Raw genomic sequence first — 21,161 nt, forward strand, 5'->3', positions numbered from 1 at the left:
AGCGATAGCCGATAGCGTAAGCAACCCTAAAACTGGTGTTTTTTTTATTGTATTATTGATATTGCTTGGGCATGTGTATGTGGAAATGCGAGTGTGAATGCCAATGACTGAATACCTTTTTCATTTTCTAAATAGGAATGGTATGGTGGGGTTACATAACATGAAAAATAGTTTAATATAGGACAAAATTGTTATTTTAAAATGTGTATATTAATAATATGGTTATCAGTTAACTAATTGATTGTTTATCAAATGATATTTAATTATTTTTTAAATTCGCTTCTGAGCACTGCTTTGAATGGTAGTGTTATACAACAGCCTAATTTCCAATAAGTGTTCACTCTTTTATCAATTTTTTTTTACATTTGAGCACCAATGTGTTCAGAAAAAACTATTTTAGCTGTAAGCATAACTAAAAACGAATTTAGTATCAGATATTGGCAAACAATAAGGAAATATATTAGCTATTATTTGCAAAATAGTAGTATTTTTTGAATACCGCGCTCTTCACTTTTTGCCGGCAAATGCAACTCTGTCGGATACTCAGTCACTAGAGATGTCTCTTATAAATTAATTCGTTAGTTACTCATTGTAGGGTAACGGTTACTCGAATAAAAACAGCAATTTTTAGTATGTAATTTATATTATTAAAATATATGCGACATTTTTTTATGATACAAATAATATTAAAAAAGCATTAAATGCACTTTTAAATACAAACATCTAAATGAATTCAACAATTTACTTGAAAAGTACTCGCTACTCGTTGCAAAAAACTGTGAGTACTGTTGCCAGAAGCGGCCTGCCAGAAGCCGCCTGGCAGACGCCGCCATATCGTAGCCAATCAGCTACGAGCATATCGCCTACACTGAAGGCATTTGGACCCCGTTGGCGGCTGTCAGACTTAGCTGAAATAGTTTACCAAAGGCAAGCGAACAGTTCACAACTAAGTGTGTTCCCAGCTCGAAGTAATTTTTTTTGTGAATTTAGTCACGACGAGTGCGCTTAGCGGTAAACACAACTTATTCATATTAACAGCTTTCAAAATTTTCGGGTGCCAAGAATATTTTTTTGACAATTTGTTAGTGCTGCTCAAGTTATTTTTTGTTTTTTTTTTTTTCTATTCTAAAGTGTAAAACGCGGCGTGCCAAATTTATAATGCGTGCAAAATTGCCAAAAAGGAAATTATACACATACATATACACACAACCGACACAGGCACACACATGCAAATAAAGGCACACATACCTACACATACACGTACATTTCGTTTGGTTAGGGCAGTTTTTTTTTGCGAATTTATTTTTCGTAGCTAAGATTATTCAAAGTTTAGCTTTAATTAGTCGACAGCTGTTGAATTAGCCACAAGGCCGCCAAAAAAAAAAAAAAGCTTGAGGAAGAAGAAAAAAACAATACAAGGGAACTTTTTGTCTTGGCACGCGCGCAACTCCCCAAACCAAAAACCAAAACCAACGACAACTTTACAACAATAACTAAGGTGAGTGAATTGTGAAAAGTTCTAAGTGAAGTTGTGCAATAAATTGACATACTTATGCATGATTGTGTGTGTACCACAGCGTGAGAGGGTGGCTAAATTGCCCGGCCGGAGCCCCGAGATGGCGCCAGCAATTTTAGATCTTGTATGGATAAAACTGACAGTTCAGAAAACCACAACAAAAAAATAAAATAAACTGATTCTTATGTTGCCCTCCAATCAGGAATTTTTTTTTTTTTTTTTTGGCTAGATTATTGCTTCTACACTGCGCAACAAAATAGGAAATCTGATTCATTGTTTGAATTCGATCTAACGTCGTCTTGAATTTGATTAGCATACAAAACTCTATTGTCTGTAGTTTAAGACCGTTGACGTCATTTGTTATTTCAGATTTGTATATTTCAATTATTTATTATTTTTCTTGCCTAATCTGTCGCTTAATTTATGAGCCTGCCTTGAGAGGTAATTATGAGACTAAAAGCTTTCTATGCAAACCAATTTCACAAGCTTGATTGGCGTGGGAGTAAGAGACGCACACATGCACACACACACACACACACACACACACGTTAGCTTCGAAGCTGTTGCTCGCGAGTAACGGAAACATGACGCGCGCCGTCTCTGTCTTATGCAGTCCTGGGTTATTTAATGGGAATTTGATCTTTCTTAAAATTACAAAATTGTGCAGGAGCATTGCGAGAGAGAGAGAGCGAGAGAGAAAAACAGAGAGTGGAAGAACGAGGCAGACTGATAGAGAGAGGGATATATTGAGTATGGTTTGTAATGGGAATGTCAAGTAGTTTTGAAAATGAAAAAAGAAATTAAAATAATATTAATTAAAAAATATTGATGAGTAATGATATATGTATAAATGTCAAAGATGACAGTTTTATTCGATTTGAATATCTTATCGATATATCGGTTCATTCATAGTATTGGGTGATGTTTATTGAGTGTGATGTTAACTAACACTAATATCGAGTGTAGTCCTGACGAGGTTGTCCGTGGGTTGTGATATCATTGACTAGAGCTTATTATTTATTATCAACTGATTTTAAGAAAAGGATGAAATTATATGACTATATGTATATATGTTTATATATAAAATATCATCTACAAATAGATATTCTACTATAACTGATTGTCTATATTATATATACTTTATATATTTTGAGTATTATTTTGGTATATCATTTAAGCTCCTATTGAAGTCCGCATTAATTGAAAAGCAGAAATCGCGTTGTTAGTTCAATGCAGCTCAATAGCATACTTTTGTGGGCTGCCCACACATACATAGATGCACACAGTTGCCAAGTGAATGCAATTGCACACCTACACACACACACACACACAGAGTTGCCCACACGCACACAGAGCGTGTATTTATAGATCAGGTTTCGCTATCGTTCCGCTCTCTCTCTCTCTGTAATCAACAAGCTGTCTTCGTTTGTCCAACTGTCAATGCATTTCTAATTGAGTTAATCAGCAAAAAGTTTTCTGCTCGTCGTCGTTGTCGTCTCTCCCTCTCCCTCTCCCTCTCACGATCTGTCTATCTCTTTCATTCTGTTTAATTTGGCGTCGCTCGACGTGTGGCATTGTTGCATGCTCATAATTCTGCCTCCTGCCTTTTGTTGGCTTCCTTCTGTCAGCTGCTGCTGCATCCTCTTTGCACTTAAATGAATTTCCATGAATGCATTATAGCGAGATGGGGTTATCAGGCAGTGTCCCGCCTACCTCACACCGACACCCACCGCCCACCGTCCACCGTCCACTGACTGTTATTGAGTGCAAAATTTTCCTCTTTTCTATGTGGGTGTGTGGGCGGGCAGCTTTGTGGGTGTGACTGCGTCCATTCTTCACATTTTGCGGCTGACCCAGTAGCCGCCCAAGCCACCCACTTTACCCACTGTCCACTGTTCGTTCGCCTTGCCAATGAGTCAGTTATTTCTCGTTAGTCAGCAAACTATTAAAAACATTTCCGCTGTTATTATTTGACATTTTCCTTTTCGTATTTAACCAGGAACACTTTTTTTTTACAGCTGTTTTCCCCCGTTGGATACATAAAGTTTGATTAGCGAATGGTTTTATGCTTTGTTAATCCAAATAGCGAGCTCTTAGTCAAGGCACAACCGCGAAAATGTGTCAGCCTGTGCAAAAGCAGAGAATTTAGAATTGGTATCTGTTTGTGGGTAGAGCCGGTGCCTGGTACTCCAGACAAGAGATGATGGTGTGACTAAAAAGATATTTGGTAGATAAAATCGAGTGCTCTCAGATATTTTTAAAGACACTATGCGGGAATTATTATATACATGTTAACACTAGGGGTTTTCTTTCGAATTTCAAAAGAATTTTCAAAGAGTTTCTTAAAGTTATTTCCCAGTTCAATTTAGAGTTTTTAATTATATTTATCTCAATTTCTTTCCATATCAAACACTTTTTAAAGTAGTTATTTTCTAGTTTAGGTCAGAATATCTACTGCATTATTTATCAGGAATATCTAAACATTGTGGCCATCTGTCTCGTTTTCTGTTTAATGAGGTGTCTATTTATTTATTTAGTTTTGCATTGCTTAAGTTCGTTTGGAATTTGACCAGAAATGTTTATAGATATATTTATAGCTATCTCATTTCATATTTAAAGAGTTTCTTTGAGTTCAGTTGAAGTAATAATGAGAAATTCGTAAATACATATCTATTTTGTTTCATTATATCATTATATTCTATTAATTTTTAGTAATTATTTTCTCGTCAAAGAATCTGTAGAATCAGTAATCGGGGATCCTTTTATATATCCCTATATCGATCAATCCGTAAAGGCTTTGTTTTTGTTATTTTCTAGTTAAAGTTGAAACTCCGATTGTAATCATCTGAAATTTACATATGCACAAATCTCGATCCATCCTTCTAGTTGTACAATTTCCATAACTGAAAGAAAATCAATATATGAATATATTCCTTCAAGCGGCCCATTCGTAGTCCGAATCAGCACACACATTCACACCCAACACATAGCTATGCCTAAGCTATTTATTATGCATAAACAGATTGATAGACATGAAATAATACGCGTTTCTCTGGAATAATAAAAAACTAATTGAGGACAATTACAGATTTCTGATATTCAAGTGAATTTTCATTTCATTCATATCACCTGGAATAGCAAACATGAAAGACGTACAAAATCCCTCACACATACGCCCACACACACCTGTATATATGCAGAGAAACAGATTGCGTGAATCTATAGTAATCTGTTTTAGCTTATGGAACGGTTTTTGTTTCTCTACACTTAGAAAAAAAAGAGGATATTTTTGCTTTTATACTTTGTACCATAGGCAGAAAATGGTATATTGCTTTTGTCCGTTTGTCTGTCGAAAATTGGATAGTTGAGATACTGATCAGAGGAAATATTTCTTTTAAAGTAAGAATAATAAAACCAAAAATTTGTAGTTTCTGTAGAGGCCTATTTAATGTAAAGCTTTGTAATTAATGTATTTAAAATTGAAATAGAATCATTTACAATAATTTATAAAGTTAAAGTAATTAATTTTCTAAACTCTTCTGCTATTCTAACGAACTGCATATTAATTGAATTAATTCCTGGTAATGGACTCACGACACGCTCCCATCTCTTCTATCTGTCGTAAGCTCAAATCGATGACAGTTTGCTATGCTTTTAGTGTATATTTGCCGAGTGCAGTTGAGTTCCTGTTAACATGGCCTTACCGTTGCAAATCAGGCTTATAAGCTCCTCAATGTATAATGGAACGAGCCGAACAATAACTGCGCACAAGCAAAAGGGAAAAACAACAACATTATTAATAACCCACAATAACGGCATTTACAACAACAAAAGCCGTAGGAGTAATGCCAGTAGCAGCAGCAGCAGCAGCAGGCAGCATCGACAGCAGCAGCAGCATAGTATATGCAATTTACAGTTGCATTTGATTCAGTACTCTGAATGTCATTTCGCTCTTTTTGCTCTTCGGCTGGTTTCATCTCGCTTCGTCTCGCTCTTGCGTGCTTTGTCCTTGGTTGCAGCAGCTGCGAAGAGTTGTTGTTGTTATTGCTGCTGCTGCTGTTGCTAGTGCTGCTTTGGTTGCCAAGGCCACGGTACGTGCTTTACATCGACTCTTTCACACAGCATTCGTTGCGCTTTTGGCACTGCTCTCGCTCATTGCTAATTGATGTTGGTGTGGGTCTGCGGACGCACAAGTGAGCGAGGGAGTGAGTGAGTCGGTGAGTCAGTGAGTGTGAGAGTGAGCGAGTGCGAGACCAAACGGTGTATGGAGGAGGCCGATTGTTGTCTTCTTTGCCTATTAATATGCGTTTTGTTCAGCCCCAGGTGCGTCTGTTGCCTCTGTTCATAGGCTTTAGTTTAGCTCTTCTCTTTGATATTTGATTTGCAATGTTTTGTTGCTGTTGTTGTTTGTGTTATTATTGTTGCTGGTGCCTGGTGCCTGGTGCCTGGTGCTGCTCATAATTGAATTGCCAACGTTACGCATTGTCGCTCACTCACAAAAGTATGCAGCAAATTTGTGCAGCTACTGCGCCTGCGTCGACCCAGTATGCATGTGTATGCATGCATGCATGCATGCGTGTGTGTGTGTGTGAGTGTGTGTACATTACTTTATTAAGCAATTGATTACAATGACGGGCACTGTTGCGTGATATGTGTCTACGCCTGCCCGCTGAACTATAGAATTTAGAATTTATTGTATTGCACTATTCCACCTGTATCTATAGCAGCCCCCCCAAATAAAAAATGTATGCACAACTAATGGATATGGAAAAATATTTGCATGCACAGAATGCGAATATTTGTTCTTTTTCTCTTTCATTACAGACGCAAAGAAGATTCAAAGTAAGCAAAACCCAAACGAAACAGAACATAAACAAAAATGTCTGACCGCAAAGCTGTCATTAAGAATGCTGATATGAGCGAGGAGATGCAGCAGGATGCTGTTGATTGCGCGACACAGGCCCTCGAGAAGTACAACATCGAGAAGGTAAGTTGAGATTAATGAGATTGATGTGAAATATAAATATAAATATATGTATATAGACGAAATGAAACGGCTCTAAAAAAATAATTGAAGAATTTGTACTTTGATTTCTGTAGAAGATGAAGTATTTTGTCATTTCTCAGTTCATATTTCTCTGTTAATTGACCTACATAAGGGTGAACAACAGGTGTTAAGATTTGATTTGATTTCCATTAAAATAAAACTCATCCATGATTACAATGAAGCTTTTACTATATATGTAGATCTATACAGACATTATTGATAGCATCATAAACATACATATATATGGACAGTATAACCCACGTAGCGCGCACTTACTAGAGTTTCATATTCATATTCATTTACATGATTGTAACCGTGCGACGTCCACCTCGTGGACCTACCAAATAGTTCGTAGATAACAATACAATTATGTAAATGTGTGAGTAAATGGATTGAGTTACCAGGAGCTCAAATTATGCGTTTAATTAATAGTTATTGTTAGTCAATTCGCCTATTGTTGGGTTGAATGCGTGAAACACTAATTAAATGAAATATATACATATATACACGTTTACAAGAAGGGATGTGAGCGACTAGGAAATGCCCGTTTATAAACACAAAGTATCCAAAATCTCAAGTTTATATCAGTATTTAATAGACTTTCAAGTCAAGGGGTGAGCCCTAAGCTGAGGAGCTCCTATTCCTGTAATTCGATTCATCTTTATATACAGTATATACAAAGAGTATAGTCTATTTATCATAGAGCATAGAGCATAGCAACACAGAGCATTTCATATTCGTGTGCGTTGCAGCGCTCGCATCTTAACTCGATTTGCTTGATCAAATTACGGGCCTGCTGCAAATTGAATCTCGGCTACAAACGTGGCCTATAAAAGTCAAGCGTCCGGCGAATGTGGGCCAACTTTAAGGCGGCCTCGCGCTGCACTTTCTCCTAGCCTCGCTTTAAAAACATGCGTATTTGTGCCATAAGGGTTTCGCTCGTGACATTTTCTAATTGAATATTTGTCGCGATTTCTGGCCCCGACGATACACATAGAGAGGAGGAAAGAGAGAGAGAGAGAGAGAGAGAGAGAGAGAGAGAGAGAGAGAGAGAGAGAGAGAGATACGAGAGCTAACTCTGCCTTTGTGTTGTTGAAGTTAGCTCCCGGCTACTACGACTACGTTTGACATTCTCATTTTCAAGTTGCACCGATGTCCATATATATGTATGTATATCTGAACGTCAAAGGCGAATGGCGAATGTTTTCCTTTGAGCTGGAAATCAATTCAATTCAATTCAAATGCAATTGGTCAAAGGACGTTAGACTAGCTAGAGGAAAATTATTGCGAAAATTTCGTTAGTTTTTAGTAGTGAGTAGAACTAGTTGGGTGTAATTAAAAAATACTTGGAAGTATTTAAGACTATTTAATATCGATAATATCGATAATTCTCGGGAACGAATTTAGTTCAAGGCAAAAGACTTCCTTCTTCGATTTATCGCAATTTTCGGTATAGAGAATCGACTATTAGTTCTCGGGATCTATTATGGAGACTAGGTATTAAAAGGATTCCCACAGGAAGTTCCTAGATGAACAAACCCCATCTTGTTTATAGCAGTGATAATTATATGTATGAATTTTCTCTTGTGTGAACTTTCTCTTGCCTGAACGGCGTTCCACCTTGCAATCAAGGATACCCACTGTCAACCGCCTTGGACGTCCAACCGTCTTCTTTAAGCTCCAGCCTGTGCCTTGCCCTCGAGTGCTGCAGGGGACGTCTCGCCATTTTCCCGCTGTGAAACCTTTTCTGCCAAGTCACAGACTTCGGCTTTCCCAGGCATCTTTGCTGTTGCACATTTGCTCTCCCATAGTCAGCGACAGTTTCCGCCAGGACTCGGTCCTTTCTCTGTCCACCATATTCACAGTAGACGCAAGTTCTACTTTGCCAATTGTATTTTCCCGGTAAACGCAGCTGGATGCGTTCGTTTTTTCCCCATTTTCCCTATTTGGATACCTATTGAATGCAGCCATGACTAGAGAAAAAGCGAGAGGGAGGCAGGTGATGGAAAGCGAGTGAGTGCGTACAGTTACTGCTCTAGTTGAACATATTTTTCGCTGTCAATCTCTCGCAATCTCTCAGTCTGTCATTTTTTTTTCCTGACTGCACAAAGAATCCTTTGATTTACCGTAGATCCCATGTCCCGACGAGTATGTCATCGGCACAGCAATTCCAGTCACTCTGCAGCGGTAGCATCGGTTTCCGTCTGATTTCTCATGCTTCATTGTTGGTGGAACTGTCGACATTACGGCTTCTATTGTGGGTCTACAACAATCAGTCAAGCCTTTGAGCAGGGCCTCCTAGATGAGCCAGCCGGCTAGTCTAGCGCCTAGATAGTTGTTGGGAGCCTAGACCAAGTCTGAAGTCTGAAGTCTAAGTCTAGGGTAGGTCTTGCTTGAGCCGTGTTGACTCTCGCCATATCATGTGCACATCGAGTTAGAAGAGTACTTTCAGTTAGCTGAGGTTTCAGAGGTCTAGTCTCATGCCAGTTCCTTTGGGCTGTCTATATATCCTACCGTACCGGATTTCGCTTTCCCGCATGCTTATTAAATATTCTGATATGCGCGAACGGGGCCAAAGGCAGGGGAAATTGAACGAACATGTTGGCAACCTGATAGATTGCTAATAACAATGCAAAAGGAAATTGATTTAATTGTGAGCGAGAGAAAGCAGAGCGTGGGGAGAGTGAGGGAGAGTGGAGTGTAGAGGAGGTATAAAAAGAGTAGAATTTGAAATTGAAATTGAATGTAAATCGAGTCGATGCAATGTCCTTTGACGTGATTTGCAGTAAACTGATTACGCGAACGGCATTAAATGGCCGACGTTGAGGTCGACTGTTTTTTAGCTGGCCCTCGACGGGGTCTGCCGCCGTTGGCCGTGGCCAAGGGCAGGACTTAATATAAGCCAGAGCCGGACGGACTGCCAGCAGCGGCGCAATGTCAACAAGCAAGCAGCAATAGAATAATAATAACAGCTAAAACAACGAACCAATGGAAATAATCAATAGACGCGCGCGCTAAGGGCTAAGGGCTAAGGGCAGCCATTGGGGCAGTCGTCGCTTGGCCAGCCACTGGGGCATCTATCGATGCTGCCCCAAACACCCAGCCACGCAGCTCTGGCCAGTTGGTCAGTCCGTAGCGTAGCCATGGGTGTCAGAGCCTCTGTCAATGCCAATGGCAGGTGCCAAGGTGAGGCCTTGAGAGAGCAGAGCAAGACACCGAGAGAAAATCACGGCAAATAGACGAGGGTGCCATCTCTCTCTCTCTCTCACTCTCTGTCTCTCTATTCAGTGGGGGGGCATAAATATGGGTACGCGTCGTTTGCTAATTGAGTAGTTAAAAGCAAGGAAAAAAAAACATCATTGAAACGCTCGCGTCGCTGCCGGAAAGTATGCTACAAATTTTTCACTGCCGCTTACAAAGTTGACAGAGTGTGTGGCTGCGTCTCTCTCTCTCTCTCTCTCTCTCTCTCTCTCTGTGTGTGTGTGTGTGTGTGTGTGTGTGTGTGTGTGTGTGTGTGTGTGTGTGTGTGTGTGTGTGTGTATGTGTGTGTGCGTTTGCCTGTCTGTCTGTATTAGTGCAGAGGCGCACGCATAGCTACCACGCCCCAATTGCCGCCTGCCCCTCGTTGCTATAAATAAAATATATGCCATGAAAAACACATACACACACATACACACACACACGCACACACGCATACAACAGCGCACGCACACAGTGGCAAACAGTAATTCAAATACATATAAAAGACATAAAGCAAAGTGTGTGCGTGTGTGTGTGTGTGTGTGTATGCACAAAAAGTGGGATTGATTGGCTTTGCTTTGTTGCTGTTGTTGTTGTTGTTGTTGCTGTTGCTGTTGTCATTTTGTTTGTTGTTCTTATTGTCTGATAATATTAATAATAGTGTCATTATGAATACTGTGCGTGTGTGGGTGAATATGTGCGTGCAGCGTGTGTGTATGTGTGTGTGTGTGTGTCTGTATTTGCATTAAAGCCGTTTTAGATTCAACAAGCTTTAAGCTCAACATTAGCTTAGGATGGCAAACAAAACTATATATAGATATATAGATATATATATATACATATACATATAGATATTATTATTATCTTAATTATGTGGCTATACATCATAATCAAGTACGTTAAGAGCGCATTGATGGGTAATTTAAGACCCCTTTATGCAGCATGACGATTGCAAATCAAGGTAATGCAATCCTCTTGGCAAAACCTTGTCGTTCAGCTCGGCCAGGGCGTAGAGCTCCGGCAATCTCGTACGCTTTATCTGCCTGTATGCCAGCCATTGTGCCCCTTCAGCTGCATGCAAATTGTCATCCTTATGGCGTGCGGAATGGCGTACATACGAGAGACAGTTTGCAGTCCGTCCAAGTGATGTCCGTTGTGGCAATGCCTGAATACGTTTGTGATTGGGTTTCGCAGCAATCCCTCAAATCTAGACATCCGTACAGCGAATATGGGCAGAATACAATGAAAACATGCAGAGAAGTAGCATATGTATGCTGTGTAGTTGTATTAGTAGTAGTATATAAAGTAATAGGAGTTTCTATATAATAGTACATGGTAGTAGTGTTGTATATATAGGTGTGTAGGAGTATATTTATAGTATAATAGTAGTAGTTTTATGGTAGGATATATAGTAGTATAGTAGCATATGGTAGTATATAGTGGTATAGTAGTATATGGTGGTAAATATTAGTATAGTAGCATATGGTAGTATATAGCAGTATATAGTAGTATATAGAAGGATATGGTAGTATAGTAGTATATGGTAGTATAGTAGTATATGGTAGTATAGTAGTATGGTAGTATATAGAAGGATATGGTAGTATAGTAGTATATGGTAGTATAGTAGTATGGTAGTTTATAGTAGTATATGGTAGTATAGTAGTTATGTGTATAGTGTAGGTAGTAATAGTAGTATATGGTTAGTATAGTAGTATATATGGTATAGTATGAGTAGAGATGGTAGTATAGTATGTATATGGTCGGTAGGCCAGTATTGGTAGTAATAGTATTGTAGTATAGTAGTCTCTGGTGTAGTAGTATATGTAGTAGTAGTCTATCGTAGTATATGTAGTATAGCTAGTTGTATATATGGTAGTAGCTTAGTAGTATACTAGTAGAGTATGGTAGGATATATCAGTAGTAGTATATAGTAGCATATGGTAGTATATAGCAGTATATAGTAGTATATAGTAGCATATAGCAGTATATAGTAGTATAGTAGTATATTAGGAATATATACAGTATTAAAGTAGTATATGGTAGTATATAGTATCATAATAGTGTATTAGAATATGGGAATACATATAGTAATATAGTAGTATATTTCAAATTTACTAATATGGTATTATAATTGTACATATATTATATATAGTAGTATATTAGTATATGACAGTATATACATATAGTAGCTTAATAGTAGATTAGTAGTAAAAGTATTAATATACTACTTTATATACTACTACTACACTGCTATTTTTCGCTAAAACTTTTCTGAGGTGCTAACATTTGTAGCGAAAAATATGTAAATTAAAAAAAAATAAATAAATGTATATAAAACACTAAACCTTGCATTCAAATGAATATAAATATTAAAAAATATTAATTTAAAAATTATATAAAAATAAAAAGTAGATAAATGTAGTAAAAACAACTTTTTTTTTTTATATATATTTATTTATTTAGCAGTCAAGAGTTGATCAAAAATAAAAACTAACTCATATAAAATATTTATCCATCTATTTGAAGTAACTTAACTTTGAGCTAAGATATAGTAAATTGTATCTGAGAGATTCAAGTCTATTTGCAATGTTATTCTAAATTTATGTAGACTCATATATAAAATATAAACATGTGAAAAACTAGAATTTAAATAGAACTCAATGGGTTCCGAGCTGCAGTAAGTCTAGGATAAACAATGAGATTTACTTTCAGTGAAATTGAACTCAATTGAATTGCATTAAATGCAATGCATATTTCAATTAAGTTTCAACAAATGAATTCCAATGGCTATTGTTCAAATTCAATTTGGATTTCCATCTATGCTGCCATTTGGCCCGAAAACATAATTAGCAAACATTTTGCAATTAGCAGAGTTTCAAATCTGCTCTCCATTGTAGCTAGGGGCTTGCAGTGTGAATTTAATACAAATTAATTATTATGAAGCGAGTTTATGTGGCAAATATTTCGAGTTGGGCTGCAAATTTGTGTGCAAATTGTGAGCCAAAAACTCTAGTTGCTGAAAAGTAAGCTACACACACACACACACACACACACACACACAAGCACACACAGTCATACATAATGGAGAATTTTCATTAAGCAAAATGCATTTTGCTTTGCTTTACGAACAAAAAAGCAGGCAACAAAGTAGAAAAAAAAAGAAACATAAAAAAGCAATAAGCTCTGGTATCCAATAGATACGCAACTAGCACACCAATACACAAGGGTTAAATTGGCACACACACACACATAGAGAAAGAGAGACACGCACTGAATACACACACACACACACACAGCAGAGAAGCAAAGCAAATTATGTGTTTTATATATACTATATATATATACATATACTATACTTGTATATATATTTTTAGGGGCGCTTAACCTTTCGAGCGGCTTAAGTTGTATCTACCAGAAGGCAGTATGCCTATGCATGGGTGTGTGTGTGTGTGTTTGCCTTGCTTTGCCTTGGCTCTGGCAGCGATTTAAAGACAAAATCCCAAAAATAAGCCAAACAAGAGGCTAACAAACCAAATAAACCAGCAAAAACCAAAGCGCGCACTCTAAGCCCAAATTAAATCAATTTTCCCGCACCGTTTGCGTTTTCTATTTTTTTTTTTTTTTTTTTTTTGTCTTTTGCTTTATTTTTTAATTTTAAAAATAAATGTAATTAGTTCAGCTTCAATTTATATTTGTTTTTGTTGTGGGCATTCATTTATTATTATTGTAGCTGCTTGATTTCGTGTTTGTGTATAGAAGAGAGAGAGAGAGAGAGAGAGAGAGAGAGCGAGTGAGGGAGAGAGAATATGAAAGCAAATACAGAAAAAAAAGGCATTTTGCGTGGCCAAATGTTTAATCAATATGCGGCCAAATATATCCGTCAAGTCAGTCTTCCTTAGTTCCTGGCTGCCTACCGTTCCCTCCATTTGCGCAGCTCCTCCGCTCTGCCATTACCCCCCCCCCCCATGTCGGGCATGTCGACATTCCGCACTTCTGACATATAGAGTACATGATTTGGGCAGGCAATTACACAGTATCTGACAGCCGCCCATTCCCCATCGGGCCACCCAACTCCCCGAAATTCAGATTGAATTGAAAATCAAAATTGTGGCGCATTTTGTGGGGCAGAGCTGGAAAATTAGACGCTGCATGCATATATGTTTATACATATATATATGTGTAGGTAGATAAATGTATTGATAGTAATATGAGGCTATAAGTCGAGCGTATTTAAGGATTTAAGTGGTATTTTATTGATTTTCCCCATATAAACACACATATACACACATATATATATGTATTAATTAAAAAAAAAAAACCTCCACTTCGTTAAGTCAACTAATTAAATGCGCAAATTATTTCAATATGAAGCAAATTGAATTGTGGTTTGGACTATTTTTTATAGAATTTTTTATGTGGATGAATGTGGAGTGCAATGATTATATATGTATGTAGCTGAAAAGCTCTTGAATTAACTGTATATAAACAATGTATGCGATTTTAAATTAACTATTATTCAATATTACTTGACAGTGATGAATAATGAATAATATAATAGAAAACTATACTGATATAAATGGCTGAATATTATATGATATTACGAAATACAAGCTAATGATATAGTGATGAATAATGAATAATATAAAGTTAAACTATAATGATATAAAAGCTAAGTACTACATAACATTATGAAATATTATCTAATGCTATAATCATGATGAATGAGCAATATAATGGCAAACTCTAATATTATTAGCTGTATATAAATATAATATAATAATGAAATAATCAAATACAATAAATAATATACATTAAAAATAACGTAAATCTTATATGTATAGTAGATTGTTTTACAATAACATATATACGAATAAAACTAAAATTGTAAAAATAGCTATGTGGTCCATTCCATTAATTTTAATTGCTCAATATTCAATAAGAGTAAAAACGATTATAAAAAAAAAAATAATATAAAAAATAATAATATAAAAAATAATAATATAAAAAATAATAATATAAAAAATAATAATAAAAAAATAATAAAAAAAATTATAATATAAAAAATAATAATATAAAGAAATATAAACAAATAATATAAAAAAATATAAACAAATAATATAAAAAAATAATATAAAAAGACAACAAAAAAAAAATAATATAAAAAGACAAAAAAAAAAAAATAAATAAAAAAATAATATAAAAAATTATATAAAAAAAATTAAAAAATGATATAAAAAAATAAAATAAAAAAAAAATAATATAAAACAAAAAATAATATAAAAAAATAATATAAAAAAATAATATAAAAAAAAATAATATAAAAAAAATAATATAAAAAAAAAATAATATTAAAAAAAATAATATAAAAAAAATAATGTAAGAAAATAATGTAAAAAAATAATATAAAAAATAATATAAAAAATAAAATAAAAAAATTATAATATAAAAAAAAATAAAATAAAAAAATTATAATATAAAAAAAATAAAAAAATAATATACAAAAATAATATTTAAAAAAATATATACAAAAATAATATAAATAAAATATAATAAAAAAAAAAAAAGAAATTAATAAAATAGAATAATAATTAATGTTTGACAATAATATATAAACTCAGTAATAAAACTGAAGTTTTATATAATGCCCATAATCCATTGCATGAGCTAACAATTATTTGTAATTAATTCTTCATTATTCATTATCAGTCAAAGTTAATAGAAAATAAAATAATAAATAAATAACAAATAAAATAATATTTAATAGCTATTGCAATGTTTGATAATATTATATAAACTAAAAAAAAAAAAAAAAAAAAAAAAAACTTAAAGCATTATTATGAATGCATTAATTAGCACTTCACACACTTGTTCATTTATTCATTCGTCTATTCACTCGTTCATTCAAGGAATAACTATAACAATTCAGACACATAATGGAGAATTATGGAAATGTCTCTCAAACAAAACAAAAGCGGAAAAAATAACTAAAGTCATCTATAAGTGACTAATGGTAGAGTCTTTAGTGTTGGCTAAATTATCGAGTTTGTCTATAAAGTTTTGGTTAACTAACGGTTAGTTCGAGCTGCAGGTGGGTGTAGTGGCAGGCAACAGACAACGGCCCCTAAATAAAGGTTCCATTTCTTGTTTTTTTTTTTTGTTTGGCGTTGCCAAAACAAATTGCCAAAGCGGTGCAGTTGGAGCGGGCTCCCTCCACAGAGCCTAAGCGCTGTCCCCATCTCATCTATTGAGCCGAATCGAATGAATAAACGTGGGGATATTAAACAGTCAACGCATTATTGTCGTCTGACACGAAACAATAAGAAGCCAAGCCAAAAGAAAACTTGGCAATAGCTTGACAGAGCGATCGTGGCATTTGCTGGCTAGGGGTTGCTTCATGTGTGTGTGTGTGTGTGAGTGTGTGTGAATGTGTAACAGTCACCATTGTCGCAAAAAGCTTTTCCCACTGTTTGTTTGGCTTTGAGGTCACTGGGTTAAGTTTATGGCTTAGCACGCATTTCTGCTCAAGTTTGGCAATTTCCTATCTGCGGCACGGGGGGGTTGAGTAGCTACCCCCACCTCTTATTATCTACCGTGCCTTTAGCGCACTTCGCTTTTGTTGCCTCTAGCTCTCTCTCTCTCTCTCTCTCTCTCTCTCTCTCTCTCTCTCTCTCTCTCTCTCTCTCTCTCTCTCTCTCTCTCTCTCTCTCTCTCTCATTGCATTGCATAGAGTCTAGCAGTTGCTATTATTAAGTAAGTTAAAAAATAAACTCATTTCATTTAAGCCGAATGTTTGCGGCTTCAACTATTTGGCAAAGTCTAAAGTTTCTTGGCCTTAAATGCCGTCAAATATTTTGTCTATCAGTCCGTCTCTCCGTCTGTTGTCGATTCAATATGTCTGTGTGTGTGTGTGTGTGCGACGGCGGCGTCGATGTCTGTTTGCATAACCCTGGCTTTAGCCCATTAAAAGCATCTGGCATTGACCTTTGGCATTTGCCAATGCGAGCGTGGCATACGAAACTACAAGCAACGGTAGACGTCGTAGTGTGCGTGTGTGTGTGTATGTGTGTGTGTGTCGCACAGTGCTGCCTAAACCTTGCGCTGCTGATTATGCTACACTTTCTTTTATTATTTTACAACAAGCCCAAGCAGCAACAACAACAACAGCAACAACAACAGCAGCAGCAACAAGCGTCATAACTAACTCATTAGCACATAAAACTTTGTGCCAGCCCCAAGCCCCACCGCGCCCACACCCAATCAGTTTTTGAGGTCACAAATGAGGGTTTGGCTAGGCGGCGTGAGCTGGAAGTTTGAGGTTTTTGTTGGTCTTGTTGCTGGCAACCTGAGGTTGTTTTATTGAGTTTCCGTTTCGTTGTCGTTAATTCAAAAAAACCGTTAACAAGTCTCTTACTCACACACACTCACTCTCGCTCTCTTTTTATTTTTGCAGGACATTGCGGCTTATATCAAGAAGGAATTCGACAAGAAATACAATCCAACATGGCATTGCATTGTCGGCCGCAATTTCGGATCGTATGTGACACACGAGACGCGCCATTTCATATATTTCTATTTGGGCCAGGTGGCCATTTTATTGTTTAAGAGCGGTTAAAGTATTGTCGAGTCGGATGAAGTGGTGGTCAGGAGGCTGGAGGAGCAACAGCAGCAGCAGCAGCAGCAGCGACAACAAAAACAACAACATTTAGATGTAGCAGCAACTGTTGCTGTTGCGGCTACTGCTGCTGCTGCTGCAGCAGCAGCACAACAACAGTTAGATGTGCAGATGGAAGTGGAACTGGAGGATGGCCAGGGGAATGAGCTGGAGGAGGAGGCGACAACAACAACAACAACAACAACTACTACTACTACTACTACTACAAGAACAACATCAACAACAACAGCAACAGCTGATCACGACGTGGAGTTAATGCAACAGCAACAACAACAACAACAACAACATCATCATCATCAGCAGCAGCAGCAGCAGCAGCAGCAGCAGCAGCAGCAGCAGCAGCAAACCTATGAAGACATGGAGTTGGATCTGGACGAGCTGGCTATGCCAATAGATGGCGCTGCACAGCAATGTGCTGCGTATGTCTATGAGCAGCAGCAGCTCGTACAGCAGCAGCAGCAGCAGCTTGCATATGGTGATGACGACGATGAGGATGATGTTGATGATGATGACGATGGCGACGACGACACTATAGTGGAGGACAGCGATGCAACCAGCTGCAGCAGCTGCTTGCGCGCTGACTTGGAATATGAGGAGCAACAACAACAACAACAACAACAACAATTGTCAACATCAGCAGCAGCCGAAGCAGCAGCAGCAGCGTCAACGTCGCCGCCAACTCCGCCGTCTCCACCGACAGACATGAATTGAAGAGGGATTTGCTGTTGCAGTAACTACCGCATCCTGTACAGCTTTTCGTAAAAGGCCGCCCAAAGTCGTAGAAGCTAAATAATACAATAGGCACACACACACACACACAAACACACACACCGACACACATACTTATACAACTGCTAAGCATTACCATTGTATGAAGCGACTTAAGCAACCGTTTGGACCAACAACGCTGTTTTAATTTCCACGCTAATATCTGGTCAGAATTTCCTTAAGCGTCCACATACCGAATCCTCCTTATTCCACGTACCATTTAAGTTACATTTATAACACTTTATGATATATATATATATAATTAACAACTGCTATTGTTTTCCTTCTATTGGTATTCTTATTTTACACAAACATTGCTTAATCGTAATTGTTTATAAAATGAAACATTGTATCATACAATACAAAAACGAAAAAAAAAGTTGGAAGGAGATTATCATAATGAAGAGCAAATAGAGAGAAAAAAAACACACACACATATTCAAAACATGTATGCATGTTTAATTTGTTTTCTTTTATTTTGCTTTGTTGTTTTCTTGTTTTCCGTTCGCCATTTGCCCTATTTCTCTTTGTTTTCTTCTTCTCAATCTCGTCCCAATGGTTTTTGCACTCTTGTTGGTGTCTTGGCTTAGCATGTGCAGCAACCAATTAGCAGCTTATCACGGACACAAACACACACTGGGACACGTGCGTACATACACACATATATAAATATAGCACAGGCAACAACCACCACTGCAACCGAACGAAAATTAACGAAAAAGCAACAAAATGCAATCAAGAAACAAAATTTTTTAATATGTTTACTGCGTTTGAGTTTTACTTTTTGATTGGTTTTTGTTTTGAAAGCAACTACGGATCACAAAACATAATGCAAACAATGTTGATAACTGTGCTGCACTAATGGAAGGCGACGGATTGAATTGAAATGGTCTTCCATTAGCAGATTTAGCCAAGTTGTGTCGCTGCATCTAAATGGGCAGCACTGGAGAGCACAATGGTGTAGTTGATTTCGCTTTGAATGCGAGTTTGTCTTAGTTGTTTAGTTCAAGTGTATTTTTGTTTTTGCGCAACTCGATTGTTGATTCAATTGAGAAACTTGAAATTTGTAGCAAACAATGCAGAAAAATGAATAAATATCCATCCAAAAAGCAGACAAAAGGAGAGGAATACAAAGATTTAATGGCAGAGGTAGATAGAGAGAGAGAAATGGAAAGTAAAATATTATATTGCGATTAAAGCAAATTATTAAATAAACATGAAACATCATGATAATTGTCATCTTGTCGTTAAATAAATGTGTGCAATCTGTATGTTCTTTAAACTAATAAATAATTCTTCTTCTTTTTGAAATCAGCAAACATAAAGCAAAGCTATAAAGCAAAACAAAAATAAGCAAATATATATATTGAACTTAAATTGGTGTAAATTATGCAAAATACAAATATGAAAAAAAAAAACAAAGCAAACAAAAAAATAAATACAAAACGAAAAAGTCGCGGAAATAGAAAAAAGAAATAAATAAACTCCAAAATAAATCAGTATAAGCTAAAGCAAAGCAAAGAAAAAAAAAAAGAAATACAAAATAAATACATACGTAATTTCCTACTCACACAGCAAGAGGATAAACATAAATACCAATACGAATACCTATGTCGAAGTTATGCAGCACTCACACACATACACAGTGACACACACACACACACGCGAGCGATTGCCGTTACTTTTTTGTACACTGCACCACAAATTTGCTATATATTTACGTTTTAGACTTTTTGCTGCACGTTTTCACACACACAAACAACTACTATTTATGGCTAACGGTAAGAAATACACACAAACACACACACACAAGAATAACCTAAAGTAGAGAAACTATATACACACACGTGCATACACATTTATGTATATGCATGTGTGTGTGTGTTTCTCTTGAATGGACTCTATACATATACATATTAAAACCCACTCCTACAAACACAAGAGAACTTCTTATAAGTGTTTATATATACAATACATATATAATGAAATGCAAAACAAAAGTGCAAGCATCATTTTTTTTTGTCATAATGCAAAATACTTGGGCATTAAAAGAAACAAAAAAGAAAAAACCATATATATATATACATATATATGTATTTAAATACATATATATATGAATACAATTTTTGATGTATAACTTCAATGAAAACGGAACAAAATAAAAGAAAGAAAACTAAATAAGAAAATTGATGTGAATTGAGTGAAAAAAAAAATATCTAAAGTAAATTGAAAAAAAGAAATTGATTTGTGTAGAGAAATTGAGCAATTGTTTTAAAAATTTGAATATCCGCATTTGTTTTTGCTGTAGCTTCAATTACAACTGCAAAATCTTTATATTCTCAATTTCCTCTGATTAACTGAAATTACCAGATTTTGTTGAAAACTAGAAATAGTTTAGTTTAGCACACTTAACTTTAGTTTCGTAAAGTTTCTCAATAATTTACGTATTTATTTTTAGTATATTTTTAAAGTTCAATTTGTTCTACTTGAAAATCTGTGTACTTTTAGTTCAATTGTGTGCATAAGTTTTTTTTATAAGATCTAGAAAATTATTATATGATGAAGGTGCAGAAATGGAATATTTAAAAGTATATATATATACGAATAAGAAGACAAGTGAATGAAAAACAAAAAATAAACAGAAACAAAAACCAAATGAGATCTTTAATGTGAAATAAAAGTACTTCTTGAAGACAATGTATTTTATTTATTCTGGGCGGATTTCAGGTGATTTAGGGCGTGAATCGAAGGTCGTCGTGGAAGTAGACAAACTTTTAAATGTGTAGCTTAAAGTTTCCGTTGACTTTTGCTTTTATAAACTTAACGATTTTAAATCATTGAGGTATTAATGCCAAGGTGGCCATATTTTTTATTTTTTCTGATACATTTATTTGGTATTATACGTTACAGATTTACAT

At 35.9% G+C, this 21,161-nt stretch overlaps 2 protein-coding genes and 1 long non-coding RNA gene across 3 annotated transcripts in view; all 3 read left to right on the top strand.

Annotated features, from left to right (window-relative positions):
* The window catches only part of LOC149090652 (uncharacterized), a 110,549-nt gene extending 89,609 nt beyond the window's left edge, over positions 1–20,940 (top strand). The window contains exon 2 of the long non-coding RNA XR_016197289.1: positions 19,778–20,940. This is a non-coding gene — a long non-coding RNA (uncharacterized LOC149090652). The remainder of the gene's footprint in view (positions 1–19,777) is intronic.
* Positions 859–17,762, top strand: LOC115564392 (dynein light chain 1, cytoplasmic). The gene is made up of 3 exons (XM_089263245.1): positions 859–1,011; positions 6,341–6,503; positions 17,254–17,762. The coding sequence occupies exons 2-3, from the start codon at positions 6,396–6,398 to the stop codon at positions 17,413–17,415; spliced, it is 270 nt and encodes an 89-aa protein (XP_089119371.1). The 5' UTR covers positions 859–1,011; positions 6,341–6,395; the 3' UTR covers positions 17,416–17,762.
* Positions 17,587–20,940, top strand: LOC149090654 (uncharacterized). Its single transcript, XM_089263242.1, has one exon. It carries the CDS (start codon positions 17,587–17,589, stop codon positions 18,184–18,186), a length of 600 nt encoding a protein of 199 aa, XP_089119368.1. The 3' UTR covers positions 18,187–20,940.
* Positions 20,941–21,161: the final 221 nt, after the last annotated feature.

The sequence above is a fragment of the Drosophila navojoa genome, chromosome X, assembly GCF_054131105.1.
Source record: "Drosophila navojoa isolate 15081-1374.11 chromosome X, UAZ_NAV_1.0, whole genome shotgun sequence".
NCBI classification, from domain to species: domain Eukaryota; kingdom Metazoa; phylum Arthropoda; class Insecta; order Diptera; family Drosophilidae; genus Drosophila; species Drosophila navojoa.

Excerpts from the sequence above, each read along its gene's own strand:
- LOC115564392 (XM_089263245.1), top strand. The coding sequence starts at position 6,396 with ATGTCTGACCGCAAAGCTGTCATTAAGAATGCTGATATGAGCGAGGAG. Across the intron at positions 6,504-17,253 it reads AGAAGTACAACATCGAGAAG|GACATTGCGGCTTATATCAA; the intron begins GTAAGTTGAGAT and ends TTATTTTTGCAG.
- LOC149090654 (XM_089263242.1), top strand. The coding sequence starts at position 17,587 with ATGGAAGTGGAACTGGAGGATGGCCAGGGGAATGAGCTGGAGGAGGAG.